Source organism: Talpa occidentalis, unplaced genomic scaffold, assembly GCF_014898055.3.
Source record: "Talpa occidentalis isolate TD23 unplaced genomic scaffold, MPIMG_talOcc4v2.1, whole genome shotgun sequence".
NCBI classification, from domain to species: domain Eukaryota; kingdom Metazoa; phylum Chordata; class Mammalia; order Eulipotyphla; family Talpidae; genus Talpa; species Talpa occidentalis.
In genome coordinates, this window is record NW_026555331.1 from 95818061 (window position 1) to 95833725 (window position 15665).

The window sequence follows — 15665 nt, forward strand, 5'->3', positions numbered from 1 at the left end:
TTAGAGCCCAACTGAACTTTGAAGGAAATATAAATGATTTCCATGTGAGAAGTCAGCATATATTGAGTCTAGCAGATCTACATGATGTTATTATTTCCAAAGCTTAATTAACAATCATTCTGGCTTAATAAACTAGATGACCTCTGAGGTGTCATAATTTTATAGATTATTGTATATTTTTATTTACAATTTTTTAATTGGCATAACACTGTTTTATATATTTCAGGTGTACATTATTAAAAATAAACATGTGTATATACTATAATAGCTTTTTTAAAACATGATTGAGGATTAATGTAATTTGTTAAATTGGTGCTACTGTTGAGATCTTGTGTGCATTCTATCAATAGTAGTATCAGAATAATTTGTAAGAGAGTTATCAATGCCTGACAATTGTTTTGACAATATATAAACTGATGTTTTCCTCTCCTTTTCTCCCTGCCTCCCTCCTCCCCTGCCCATCTCTGCCCTTTCTGGTTGTTTTGCAGTTGGTTAGTCTGCTGTTGATTGGCATTGCTGCCTGGGGCATTGGCTTCGGGCTGATTTCCAGTCTCCGTGTGGTGGGTGTGGTCATCGCAGTGGGCATCTTCTTGTTCCTGATCGCCTTAGTGGGACTGATCGGAGCCGTAAAACACCATCAGGTGTTGTTATTTTTTGTATCCTTTTTAAAAAGCAGGAGTTTTACTCCAACTGCATTTGTTCTTACCAGTTATTGATAACTGTTTTGATAATGACAATTAAAATTATTCTTAGGAAATGAATTGGCAAGCAGCAACTTCTAGCAAGTCCTGTTATTCAGCTAACCCTAAGAACATTTCTTAGGATGAAGTTATTGTGTGTCTATGTATTCCTACTTTCTCCTGGTCTACATCATGAATGTAATTTGCAAGTTTACAAGTGTCCTGTTGATGTAGTTATCAATTTGGAATTATACTGAACTGATTTAGTGACCTCCAGGTTCTTTCCAGCATAAGAATATTTGTTTGAGCGTTTTAGTGATATGTTTTAGGCAATATATGAGACTGATGCCTTATCACTTGGCCACTTTTGACTTATATAAAGAAAGCTTATTGCAGGTTTGTTTTTACTAGTTCCTTGTTGTGTGTGTGTGTGTGTGTGTATTTTATTCTAAATTTCACAAAATAGTTAAATAATTGTCATTCTCGTATTTTTTCATATGAACTTATAATTGCAGTGTATTATTGAAATAATTGTGTGTATACTTTTGAGATTTTCTTTAAGTATTATTTGTTCTATATGCTGGATGAATTTCTTCTAGTATATTCTAAAGTTGTCAGTATCTCAGTTTCATGTTATTTTAAGAGCATTTAGATATATCCTTAACTTTAATTCTCAGTACATGATCATTCTCCTACTTGTGTTTCTTGTTCAATTTTCTGTATCTTGTGCTTGTTTAGCCCTGAACGAGGAGCAACAGGTAAGCAGAGAATTTTTTTCTATTTTATAATACTCAAAGTATGTGTGGGAGTAAAGGGGAACAAATCATTGCAATATGAAATAATTTCTTCTTGCTCAGAATGCCATTTCATTCTATATAGCTAAAATCTTTTGCTCCTGACTGCATTATGTTGCCTATTGGAACCTTAAAAGACCATCGGTTGTTGCCCTTTTTTATATCCTTTATATAGGATTTTGCCCTCATTGGGTAAAAATGCACTGCCAGTAAAGGATGACTACCCAGTCTTTCCCCACCATCATGCAATGAAACATTTGCTTCATATTACTTGTAGTCCCAGTCTAGCAATTATTGTTTTCAGGTTCTGGTTTGTAGAGGAATATGGGTCTCTGTTTTGGGACAGTGGAACATTTGTCTTATTACATTGTGAGAAATATGCCTTTGAACCAAGTGATTCTTTTAAATTGCATGTAAAATTAAGACTTTTCATTTTTAGGATAGAAATAGTGCCTCAAATTTTGCTGCAGATTAAGGTATAAGCCATTGAAAAGTTTAAATGGAGTTATGGAATACACCAATACTAAAAGTTGTAGGCTCTTTATATATTTTACGCAGTTATAACACATTTTAATGTATACATTAAATGCATTTTCTAGGGTCAGCTTCTGGAAGTTGGTTGGAACAATACAGCAAGTGCTCGAGATGACATTCAGAGAAACTTAAATTGCTGCGGGTTTCGAAGTGTTAACACAAATGACACCTGTCCAGCTGTAAGTACAAAGTATAAATTTTTTTTTGAAGATGTATGGCATATAGATGAATAATGGATGACATGGAAGATAGCAACGTTCTCATACTGAACTGTATTTTTAAGTGTTTTACATATAACACATATTTTATGTACATTATTATATCATCTGCCTGATCTCAAATATTTATACCTGATAGTACTGATATTTCTGGACACTGATACACAGATGCTGTTGTTTTTTTGCCCTTAGTTCTTTCCATTCAGTTCCTTCTAATACAAGTTGTGAAAGAAAAATAGTAGTAGATCAGTCTTAGAGATTCAGAGAATGTAAATATCTTGGCTTTGAAATGTATCAGGGCAGTAGGAGAAGTGTCTCTACTAAATTTGGCTTCTTAACCTCTAAACCATTTCCAAGGTGAAGGACATAGATCTTTTCTTTTTTCTCTCCCTTCTTCCCCACCACAAGTTGGTGCCCTTTCTGTTTGGGAGCCGAGCTAATGACTGGAGTCATCCTCCTGTCCAGGCTAGACCACTGACCTCCACATTCCAGCTTGACCCTAAATAAGGATGGAGTCAGGAAGTTGTCCTAGGAGGTTCACTTATGTTCATATTTTGGAGAAACTCCTATTACCATCTCTCTGAGCCCTAAACTGGATGTCTCCTCCATGAGGTTTTTTTTTTTTTTTTTTTTAAAGATTTATTTATTTTTATATAAGAACCAGGGTACAGGCCAGATGTGTGGGAGGGTGAGAGGATTCACCAGAGACAGAGCTGGGAACAGAACAGGCAGACCGATGAAATACACTGCTGAGGGCAGCAGCGGGTGAGACAGGAGAGGTCTGCTTCGCCATGTGGGATTCTCGCTGGCCAGCCGGGATCGAACCCACGCTGCAGAGGCTGCGGACAGCCTCACAGCGCAGCGCTCAACCTCCTGCGCCACCAGGGAGGCCCCTCCATGAGGTTTATTGTGAGGTGATTTCTTCATAAGGGTCTGTGTTAATTTTCCATTACTATGTAACATTGTCATAAATTCAATGATTTAAAACAACACGCATTTATTATCTCAGTTTCTGTAAGTCGGGAGTCTTGTTATGGCTTAGCTGGGCCCTCTGCTCAAATCCCATGGGATGATATAAGTTTGTTGGCTGGGACTGCAGTCTCATTTGAGTCTTGGAAACCTCTACTAACAACAATGGTTGTTGGCAGAATTTGACTCCTAAAGAACTGTTTTTTGCTGGTTGACTCTCAGCTTCTTGAGGCTACTTTGTTTCCTAACTATGCCCTGGGGATAGGAATGTTGGGAACCATCTTAGAATTTTGGACACTGATAAATGACCAATGCCCTGCAGTTATATATAAAACTCCCAGACAGTCATTTTTATGTGAACCTGGTTTTTATCTGTTCTTTATAAATGTATTTTGAAATTAAAGTTCTTTTTTTTCAATTGATGCAGAGTTGTGTTAAAAGCAGCCACCCGTGCTCACCATGTGCTCCAATAATAGGAAGATATGCTGGAGAGGTTTTGAGATTTGTTGGTGGCATTGGCCTCTTCTTCAGTTTTACAGAGGTATGTGCACAAAGCTCAATCAATGCATTTTCTCCTTTGTCATAGGGATTCTTTTTTTTTTAAAGAACTGCGGTGCAGGTCAGAGGTGCGGGGCATGGGGAGAATATTCCCGAGACAGAGTAGGGAGCACGACAGGCAGATCTACTGATGTATACTGCTGAGGGGAGCAGTGGGCACCATGTGGGTTAGCTCCCTGGTTGGGAGTCGAACTCATGCCTCATTAGTAGCTTGATAATGCTGAGACTTAACCCCTCTTCCACCAAGGAAGCCTGGGATTCTTGTTGTATGTGCCAAGAGGGTAAGGCATTTTATCATAGTATAACATTTAACTTTTGGAATATATTGCTGGCTATTTTCATTGGGATCTGGTATTCCTATAGGAGAAGCCCTGGTTTGGAAACAGAAAACCTAATAGATTTAGCATTAACTATATAGAGGGTGAGATGCTTGCTAATCTATTATGCAGAGTTCAGTGAACAAATAAAAAGAAGAGAGTTTACTGGGTTATTCTTGGGTCTCTAGTATTTCTAGAGTTGTATGATAAATCATAACTTTAAAGTTAAATTTGGAATAGATAGGATATATACATGGCTTTATATGTTAATGTCTAATTCACACTCATGCATATATATAAAGGTATACTTTGAAAAATTGCCTTGTAATACTATCACCTAAGCCCCTTTGTTCCTGGCCTCACATATATGAGGAACTATAATTTTTAATTTATTATCTATATATTTTATACTATATTAGTATATTTATTATTAATTAAAGCATTTGCTTATAATGCATGTATCTATAAGCAAAACCATGTACATATCTGATAATTTTTGAGGGATGCTGAGCCCTTCCTCATTGTCTATTAAAATTCTCAATAATTGTGGACTTTTTTTGATGCATCTAAGTTGGCAGTATGTATCAAAATTTTTTTTTTCTCTAACTCATAAGTTCCACTACAGTACTTTATTTTTTTGTAGGTAATATAACTATGTAAAATGGACACACAAGAATGTTATTTTTATTTATTTATTTATTTATTTATTTATTTTTAGATTTATTTATTTATCCATGCAAGACCTGGGGTATAGGCCAGAGTTCTGGGGGGTGAGAGGATTCACCAGAGACAAAGCAGGGAGCAGAACAGGCAGACTGACTGAAATACACTGCTGAGGGGAGCAGTGGGCAAGTCAGGAGAGGTCTGCTGAACCATGTGGGTAGCTCCCTGGCCAGGGACTGAACTCGTATTGCAGTGGCTGCAGACAGCTTCATAGGCTGCATCTTAACCCCTTGTGCCACCAGGGAGGACCAAGAATGTTTATTATTTATAACAGCAAGGTTTTGGACCAACTGTTTTCTTCAATAATAACTGGTTAAATTAGGAAATACAGCAAATAGTCAAGAAATGTACTGTCTGGTTTAAAGCCTATGTTTACTGCTTGTCAACTGTGTGAACTTGGGCAGGTTACTTAACCTTTCTGTGCTTCTGTGTCCTTATCTTTATTTTTATTTTTTAATTTTTTTAAAGATTTATTTATTTATGCATATAAGAGCTGGGGTATAGGCCAGAGGTGTTGAGGGGGTGGGTGAGAGGATTCACTAGAGACAGCAGGAAGCAGAACAGGCAGATTGACTGAAATACACTGCTGAGGGGAGCAGCAGGCGAGACAGGAGAGATCTGCTGCACCATGTTGGTTTGCTCCCTGGCCAACCAGGGATGGATCTCTTGAGTGCTGCAGTGGCTGAGGATAGCTTCATAGTGCTGTGACTTAACCCCTTGTGCTACCAGAGAGACGCAGTGTTCAGTTTTTAAAGTTTCTCCTGACAATCTTTCCTACTTTGTGCGTTTTTCATTTCACTTTTCTCATGAAAGAGCGCCCTTGTGTGTTGGTTGTGACTTTGATTCAAGAACATTCACATACAGCTTGAAAATATTTCTGTGATTCCTTTCTTTTTAAAACATTTTTTTTTTTTTTTTGTTATGAAAAGTTAAAAATCTATCTGGAGCAAAACTGGAATGAGCAATCTCTATATATACCCTGTTAGCTAGATTCAAGAGTTATCAACATTTTGACAAATGGTTTCTTTTTATATCTGGAGTTTATTTTGAGAATTTAGTTCTTTTGAGCTGTTCCATTTTCTTCTCATCAGATAGTACTGCCTTTAGTTTTGCCTTTTTTAAAGTTTTAAGTTCTTTTTAAAAAAGAGACTTTTTTAGATAACTGTTTTAAGTTCACAGCAACACTGAAAAGTACGGCGATTTCCTGTGTTTTTCTTTTTTTTTATTTTTTATAGAGGCATGTTTTATTTATTTATTATTTGTTTGTTTGTTTTGTTTATACATGCACTGGGTACAGTCAGAAGTGCGGCAGGGTGAGAGAATTCACCAGAGCCAGAGCGGGGAGCAGAGCAGGCAGAAGGACCGAAGTACACTGCTGAGGGGAGCAGTGGGCGGCAGGAGAGGTCTGCGCACCATGTGGGACCCTCCTCTGGTGGCCGGGGAGCTGCTGGGGATCGATCCGGTGCCGCATAGGCCGTGGGCAGCTTCGCAACCCAGTGCTCAACCTCTGTGCCACCGGGGAGGCCCGATTTCCTGTATTTTTCTTGCCCTCACAAACACCTAGCCTTCCCTGGTATTATCATCATTACTCAGCAGTGATATATTTGTTACTGATAATGAACACATGTTGACACATCATAATATCCCAAAGTCCATAGTGTGCATTAGTGTTCACTCTTGGTGTTGTATATTCTGTGGATTTGGGCAAATAAATAGTAACATGTGTTCATCATGATAGTATCACACAGAATATTTTCACTGCCCTAAAAATATTCTGTGCTCTGTCCATTCACCCCTGCCCTGCTAATTTTTAAAATATCAATTCATTAAAAATGTAAGCTTGTAAGTCTTAGATTTCTATGTCTTTTATTTGAATTCTCTGTATTTTATGTATCATTTTCTGTTGAAAACCAGTGGACATTTTACGTAACCTAGTATTTTCTGGTCAGTAAGTTTTTGTAGGGTAGTAAGCTCTCATTTAAGAAAATTTCTATGAAATTTTTTCATAGAAGCTTGGAATTTGAGGGGGTGCATTTGAAAAGATGTTTTCCTATCATAGATGAAATGGAAAGATTTGAACTATTTATAATACCTGAAAATAAACTTCAAATTATCACATCTACATACACATTTCTATGTTAAGAACTATACTTGGGTGACCACTGTATAATGGATGTATGTAGTAGAATCAGCAAATTCCTGATTAGGTCTGCTTAAAGGTACCTTTGAACATCTTTAAATCATGAACAGCATGGAAAGCTTAAAACACAATTATTATCTGACTTGCCTTTTTTATATTTTGGGCATGGCTATCTTTCAAGCTCTCCCTCAGAGTAAGGAGAAGATAGTGATTCAGCAATGGAGCAAAAGAAGAGATTTTCCCATTTTGTCACTTACAGATGAATTGGGGAAGTTAAATTTTGGTAAAACATGGTTCCAGATTATGAGTATTTAATTTAGCTAGTTGCTTTGTTTTATCTAAGGACTGTAATTTACACAACTGGCGTATATATGCAGGAATGAAAATCAAAATATTTAGCCATCTCAAAATTCCAACCTAAAAGCTGGTGCCACAGCCTCCAAGGGAAGGTCAGGAAAATGATGTTTTGGGTAGGTTGGAGGCTGGCAGAGAAATAGCCTTTTGACAAGTGTTTAAGTATTTCAGTATATTAACAATCAGAGTAGTTTAAATGGCAGGGAAACGTTAGTCTGAGAATGGCCAGTAACACATCAGATTGTCATATAAAGCCAAATCTATGATTAAGAGCATGGTCTCCAGGTTTGAACTCTGGTCTACACATGACTTGTGTGATTATTAGTTATTTAACCTCTCTGTGTCTCATTCTCTCACTGGTAAAATGAGGATAGTGGTAGTATATCACTTGCAGAGTTGTTGGGAGGAATGCATGAATTTGTGTTGTATGGAGTGGTGACTGTCATAGAGTACTTTGCGTGTGCTTATTAAGTAAGTTTCTTTTTCTCCCCATCATAACACCAGTTTTGCCACTTCCTTAAATTAGACTTAATGTTCCTTGATTCAATTCACAAACCATTGTTCCATCATCCCTTGCATGTAGCTATAAACATTGCTAGTCATGAATTTTATAGAACTCGGGGATCATTGTGTTCAATAGAAAAAATTTGGAACATAACACACTTTTCTAGAAATAATTTAAGGAACTAATGAGTAGTTATGAAGATAAATAAAATTTAGATTGACTTGAAGATTTGAAATTCATTGTGTTCCATTTAAAGTTGTATCCTTTGCATTCTATGAATTTTTGATCATTAAAAAATACTACTTTGAAGTAGCAGAAACAGAATGCACATATTTCTTAATTAAAAAAAAATAAATTACATTGGTTAACTCTTTAGTGAACCTGGTGTGGGAAATGGCACAATAACAACCTATTACTTTTCTAAATTTATGCTGCTCCCCCGCCCTCCCGCAAGGTAGGAATTATATTTTTTATGATCTGTGTTGGAAAATATTTATCATAGGGTATTTGTTACTGCTTAGTTTTTGCTGAACCATTTGTTTCTGAATTTTCCAAATATTAGATATTTTAACTATTTGATATTCTGTGTTTGTGTTGGTTTCCTATTGATACTCTGATACATAACCACAGATGTAATAGATTAAAGCAACACACATTTACTGTATTGTACTTCAGGAGATCAGAAGCTTAAAATGGAAGTACTTTTTGGACATTCTAGGGGAAAGTCTTTCCATTGCCTTTCTTAGCTTCTGCAGGTAGCCTGACTGCCTTGACTTGCGACCTCTTCCTCCATCTTCCAAGTCAGTGCTGCAGCATCTTTTTGTTTTAAAGAATTATTCCTTTATTGTAAGATTTTAATTTTATTTATTTTTGCATAGAAGAACTGGGGTGTAGGCTAGAGGTGTGGGGGGGGTTGGTGAGAGGATTCACCAGAGACAGAGCGGGGAACAGAACAGGCAGACTGACTGAAATACACTGCTGAGGGGAGCAGCAAGTGAGACAGGAGAGGTCTGCTGCTCCTCTGCTGGCTGGGGATTGAACTCAGGCCATTGCTGTGGTAGTGCTGAGACTTAACGCTTAGGCCACCAGGGCGGCCCATTGCAGCATCATCTTGACTCTGCTTCTTACTGCTGCTGTTATCACATTGCTTTCTCTCTCTCTCTCTCTCTCTCTCTCTCTCTCTCTCTCTCTATATATATATATATATATATATATATATATATATATATATATATGGCTTTGCCCTTTCTCTTACAAGAACTCTTGTGAATACATCATGGGGTCTATCCAGATAATCTCCCTATATGAAGATCTTCAGTTCACTCACATCTGCAAAATCTGTTACCATGAAAGGTCACATAGGGCCTCCCCTGGTGGCGCAGCGGTTGAGCGCTGGGCTGTGAAGCTGCCTGCAGCCTCTGCAGCGCCGGTTCCATCCCTGACCACTGGCAAGGGTCCCACATGGTGCTACAGACCTCTCCTGTCTCGCCCGCTGCTCTCCTCAGCAGTGTATTTCATTGGTCTGCCTATTCTGTTCCCTGCTCTTTGGCTCTGGTGAATTCTCTCACCCTCCCATGCTTCTGACTGTACCCAGTGCTTGTATAAATAAATAAATAAATCTTAAAAAAAAAAAAAAAAAAGGTGACGTATTTGCAGGTCTTCAGGGTTATGATGTGAACATCATTGGAGGGCCATTCTTTAGTCTACCTCAGTGTTCATGTTAATTTTTCTTAGGGTCTCTCATTTGGGTTACTTTACTACCTTTAAAAAGAAAAAGCAATCTCTTCCTCTTTGAATAAACAATACAGAGTACTTTCAAGGCTTCTGAGTTGTTTTATTGATAAACTGAATATACAGAGCTGTTAACTTTCTCTTTTCTCTCTTTCCTATTCCAGATCCTGGGTGTTTGGCTGACCTACCGATACAGGAACCAGAAAGATCCTCGCGCTAATCCTAGTGCATTCCTTTGATGAGGAAACAAGGAATATCTTTCATATTCTCATCTTGTTCACTTTCTCTGACTTTAAGTTAAGCTAATTTGTCTGTTTAAGAAAACAGTATCTGAAAAATTACTTTACTGACTGTGGAAGTATATATTTTTACTCTTATGTTTCTCTAATTGTTTTTCTTTTTCCATTGCTGAAACAAATTTGGAAATTGTGGTCTCCTCTAACCTCAGTGGTACCTGTAATCTACTGTATTCACAGTGTCTGGCACTGTCCACTGTGGCCTTTCTTAGCGTTTTTATCTGCAGAAAAACTTTGTATTGCACTCTTGTGTTGATCATATTGTGAATCTAAATTACATCTCACTGGAATAATTAATTGTAGCATTCTGCTGTGTAGATAGTTCCTACTGGAAAAAAAAAGCTGAAGTTTATTAAAGCCAGAAAATATGAGATTCTATTATGTTAAGTTCAGTAAGGGAAATACAGATTCCCATTTTTTTTATCTTTATAGGAAAGATGTATTGTGGTGAAAATTGTTACTATAAAAGTGATAATTTAGTTATAGTAGTCTTTTATGATTACAGTTATATTAATGTATTCTAGAAGTAGCTCTGTCATGAAAGTGTGGCTTCAGTTTTTGACTTTTACAGGTAAGTGCAAAGGTGAGATGGTGTATACCATTTGCCTTCAGCTTTCAAAATGGAATGAATTTGACAAATTCAGAAAGTATATCTCTATATCTTGTTATTCTTTTATAGTAATTTGAAGTCCAAAAGACTGCATTTTTAAACAAGCTACTATTAATGCATTGGCCCACGTAGCAAAAATATTTGATTACCTTACAAATTGTTAAATGCCTTTTTCATGATATTTCTGAGTATTGTGATATCAACTTGTCAAATCCAAGCATATTTGGACATGATTTCCCATAGTTTGAAATTGAAATAGTATTGTGGCTCTGTATATTATGTTCAAAAATTAAAGAATGGGACATTTGTTTGTGTATTATTGTTTGAATTAAAGAAAGTAATTGAAAAATTGATAAAATAAGTGAAATGAAATTCTTTTTGCCTTAGATACTCATTAGTTGACTTAAAGCTAGGTAGTACTATTTCCGTGTAAAATCAAGTCCTGGAAATGAACTTCTACCACTGATATCTATTGGTAGTTATCCAAAATCCTTTCTTAAAATGTTTCAGTGTTTATTCCTCATGGTGAGAAAAGTTTATAAAAGTGAAGTCACTCATTCTTTTCAGTTACTAAAAATTACTGATTTCTTGTCTTGCATTTTATATGGTATATTGCATTTTATTGGTAATTGTCTGGTGGACTTTAACTAAGAAAGATTGGTGAATGGTTGGTCTATAAAATTTGAGCATTTTATGAATATATTCCTTCCATGACTGGAAGCCTGGCTGGAATACTGAATTCCCATAACAGCATTCCCTTGATGATGTAGGGGAAGAAAAAATAGTAATGATTTCCCTCCGCTTTTCTGAGTTATTAACTGAAATCACCTGTAATAAAAATAGGATTAACAAGAGAAAAATACTGAAGTGTATTAGCATGTATACTGAAGGCTGGGCCTCTTGAGGTCTTTCCAAGATGTGTCACTTTGGCGTAAGGATTATTTTGGGCTGAGTTTAGTCAAGGTTCTGTAGGTTTGGGAAAACTTTTGCTGCTCTATTAACTTCCAGAAAGAATGAAAATTGCTAACATTACTCAACTTATCTACAGAAATAACTTTCCTATTGTAGAGCCTATTTATATGGCAGAGCAAGTGGTCCTGTCATCACATGGACTTCCTTCTTCTCTTTGAAACTCAGGCCTCTACCCCAGCCTTCGGGCCAGGATAAATACCCTCTTTAAAAAAAAAAAAAAAAAAAAAAGATTTGTTTTTATTTATACATACAGGAACTGGGGTGTAGGCCAGAAGTATGGGGGGTAAGAGGATTCACCAGAGACAGAGTAGGGAGCGTAACAAGCAGATTTATTGGAATAAACTGCTGAGGGGAACTACAGGCCAAACAGGAGAGGTCTGTTGCGCCATGTGGGTTAACTCCCTGGCCAGGGATCAAACTTATGCTGAAGTGGCTGCCAATAGCATGATAGCACTGACTTTAACCCCTGTGGCCCTGGGGGGCCCAGATAAATACCCTCTTTTTGCTCCATTTATGTTAGCGTTTCCATTCATGTAGATTCTCCATATATATAAATTAATTTTCTTTTCTCCTGATAATTTGATGCTGATTTGATTGCTTGTTCATCATGAGAAGAACCCAAAGGTATAGGGGGACATTTCCTACACCTTCAATCTCACATTGAGCTCTGGGCAACTGTAACGTTCCCACTTGGACCCTAAGCTAAGATTGTTAGTGACATGTTCAGGCATTGCTAAACTCAGTCTTCCTTTAGGATTTTTTTTGATTTGTTATTTGCTTTGTTTTATTTTGAATTTTGCATGAGGTTCTGGAATCTCCTAATAGAGTATTTCCCCCCCCCCCCTTGATACAATGTTTTTTATGTGGCAAAGACTATTCCAGAGAGAATCAACTCATAACATGGGTTTGTGCACTAATCAGCCTTGTTTGTGTCAGACCAGTTAGAAATCAGGGAAAATATGAATCTTCAAGGCTACCAAGCTATAGGATTATAGGAGCAGGTAGTAACTGACAAGTCACTCAAGAAATAATACATTTTCAAACACCAAGGGCATACCTGATCAGCTACTCTGGGCTTTCTGTTCTCACAAAGACCTGAAGGTGCTAGATTTTCCAGTCTCTTTTAGGAGGTATCCTGTGATCTTTGCTTTGTCTGGGTGCAGAGATACATTATGCAGTATATTATAGTGCCCACTGAAAAGGCCTCTGAATAGTCTGCCCGGAATCCCGAATGACGAGCCTGCAGAATTCAGACTGACCCCAGGATTACAGGAAGGGCCACTGCCTGGCTGCACAAAAATGCTGCCACAAACACATGGGCTCAGAGGAGGATTAGTTTCAGATCAGGGTCCTCAAGTTACAACAAGTGGCTGTAAAACAAACTTGTACCCTAGAACTTTTGCCTTCTAAATTTAGCATTTTTTTAAAAGAAAAACTGTGCTACTTTTAAAACATTTCTTTTACTCCATGTGTACACATTCCATTTGAAGGAATGTTTCTTAGAATATTTACCTAGTCGCCTTTGATGTTCAAAGTAAAATTTTAGAGACTATAATGCTAGAACAAAGGAAAAACTGGTAATTATTATTTCTAGAATCTGAGCTCACATAGCATGAATTCATCTCAGATCCTCTGTTATCTAAGCAGGAATGAGTTTGGTATGAAAACCAGTTCTACATATTCATCTTAAGTACCATGCTGCTGAATGGAACCTTTCAGAGAGAGAAAAGAAACCAGAAGTGTGGCTTTTAGTTCTTAGTTTCCTTAAGCCAAAATCCTCTTACGATTTTTCCAAATATTTGGTTAGCTCTGCTTAAGTTTATTCATTCTTTTGAAAATGCTCTGAGTAAATATATGAAACTATTTCACTTTTTAGCAGGTAAGAAAAAAATCCCTTTTTTCCCGAGGGTATTTCATAGGAAAAAAACACTTTCAAGCATCGTGGCTGTACAAATATGATAATTTGCATCCTAATGGTCTTACTAGAAATGATAATAGGGCCTCCCCCGTGGTGTAGCGGGTTGAGCGCAGCGCTGTGGAGCTGTCTGCAGCCTCGGTAGTGTGGGTTCGATCTCGGCCTGCCAGGGAGAATCCCACATGGCGAGGCAGACCTCTCCTGTCTTGCCCGCTGCTCCCCTCAGCAGTGCTTTTGATCTGTCTGCCTGTTCTGCGCCCAGCTCCATCTCTGATGAATCCTCTCATGCTCCCGCGACTCTTGCCTGTGCCCCACCTCTTGTATAAATAAAATAAATCTTTAAAAAATATTTAAAAAAAAAGAAGTGATAATAAAGTTCAGGACTTAACTTTTCAGGGCTCTGGATAAAGTGAGGGAATTGTATCGAGTTGTTCTGTACTTAGTGTGTTTGGCATAGTGGTAACTATTTACATCAGGCTCTCTATTCTAGATGAAGTATAGTATACATCGTTGGTGAATGTCTTCTAAGTATTCTTAGGGGAACATTGTAGGGCTGGAAAGGAATTTCCCGCCACCTCTCTGGAATGTTCTAAGGCTGGTCAAGCAATCAGATTAATATCAGAGAGGTTAGTAGCAGGAAAGAAAAAATTTAATTACACATGGAGAATCCACATGGATGTGAATTTTAAAACTAGTGGGACAAAATGACTATATATCCCGAGTGAAAAACAAAATGTGTGACAGGCCTAGAACTTTAAGTCAAGAGGAGAACTCACATGATGAAGGGCACATGACTTGTAATTAGATATTTGCCTTGTCATTTATCTAATAGAGGGGTTATTTCTGATAATACCCCCAATTCTGGGTTAAATGTCCAAATTTCATCCTGTTTGTTAAGTGAGTGGTGAAAATTTCTGTGAGCCTGCAGGGTTTCCGTTGAGCTAAGCTTGAAATAATCAATGTGCCAAATGACACAGCTTAGGAAGGCTTGGGGAAGCCTATCTTTTAACAACCAGCAATGCCCTTCACCCCACCAGAGGGAACGGGAGAGGGAGAGAAAAGAAAATCTAGCTTTCCATGTTAAAATTTTTCTTGAATGTCAGATCACAGCAAGGTAATAAAAGGCTTTGAAATACCTCCTGGTGGGCCTCCCTGGTGGCACAGCGGTTGAGCTCTGGGCTGTGAAGCTACCCGCAGCCTCTGCAGCGCTGGTTCAATCCTGCTGGCGGCCAGTTAGGGTCCCACATGGTACAGACCTCTCCTGCCGTGCCCGCTGCTCCACCCTGCAGTGTACTTTGTCAGTCTGTCTGCCTGTTCTGCTCCCAGCTCTGGCTCTAGTGAATTCTCTCACCCTTCCATGCTTCTGACTGTACCCAGTGCTTGTATAAATAAATAAATAAATCTTTAAAAAAAAAAAAAATACCTCCTGGTTTTGAGAAATGGCAAAAACTAGACACTCCTACTATGTACCAGACCCTTTCTCATCTACTTTCCTCAGAAAACCAGCTTTTGGAATTCAGTTTCAAATGAGGGCTGGAGGGCGTTGCCTGTAAGTTAAAATATTTGTGAGAGGAGCCATAGAATCACTTGAAGGGTAAAACCTTGTTTGCTGACTGCATCATCTTGCTTTTCACAGGTTGGTCAGGTCACAGCTTGACAAGTGGTCTTTTAGATCAGGTTGACTACTTGGACTTTGAAGTCAGCCTTCTTGGTGAGGCCCTGAAGAAAATCTAGTTCTTGCCTTGGAGATTGTTCTGTTTTTACCAGTGATTGCTAAAGATAAGAACCTCAGTAGCTACTTAGGATTACTGAATGAAAAACAACTGAAACAGACAGCCATAGATGATCATTGAGGAAAGCTGCAATTCTGAAACAGGTAAAAATGGTTTGAGAGGCATGTTCATAATCCGTGTCAGTTACTTTACAAATGATTTATGTTACCAAGATTTTTTAAAGTTAATTCCTCTCTTGTCTCCCTGTTTTGTGGGACCTCAGATAAAAATGGTTAAACACACTTTTTTTTAAATTGTGTTAAAATATACATGGTAAAAAGTTTATCATTTTAACCATTTCTAAATGTATAATTCAGTGGATTCAGTACATTCACATTGTTGCACAATCATTAACCACCATTGCATGCACCATTTCTAGAAGTTTTTCATCTTACCAAACTGGAACTCCATTCCTGTTAAATGATATATCCCCATCCCCACCTCCATTCAACTTCTGGCACCCACCGTTCTACTTTTCTGTGATGTGTCTGGCCTAAGCACTTTGTATAAATGGAATCATACACTGTCTGTCTCTTATAACTGGTTTATTTCACTTAACATCATGTCTTCATTGTTC

The 15665-nt window shown here is 37.7% G+C and overlaps 1 protein-coding gene across 1 annotated transcript in view; it reads left to right on the forward strand.

Moving 5' to 3' along the window:
* Positions 1–14693, forward strand: part of TSPAN13 (tetraspanin 13) — a 38765-nt gene extending 24072 nt beyond the window's left edge. Inside the window, exons 2-6 of the mRNA XM_037508473.2 lie at positions 489–656; positions 1358–1438; positions 2074–2187; positions 3623–3736; positions 9688–14693. Coding sequence (XP_037364370.1) covers positions 489–656; positions 1358–1438; positions 2074–2187; positions 3623–3736; positions 9688–9762 — 552 coding nt within the window. The 3' untranslated portion in view covers positions 9763–14693. The remainder of the gene's footprint in view (positions 1–488; positions 657–1357; positions 1439–2073; positions 2188–3622; positions 3737–9687) is intronic.
* The last annotated feature ends 972 nt before the right edge of the window (positions 14694–15665 follow it).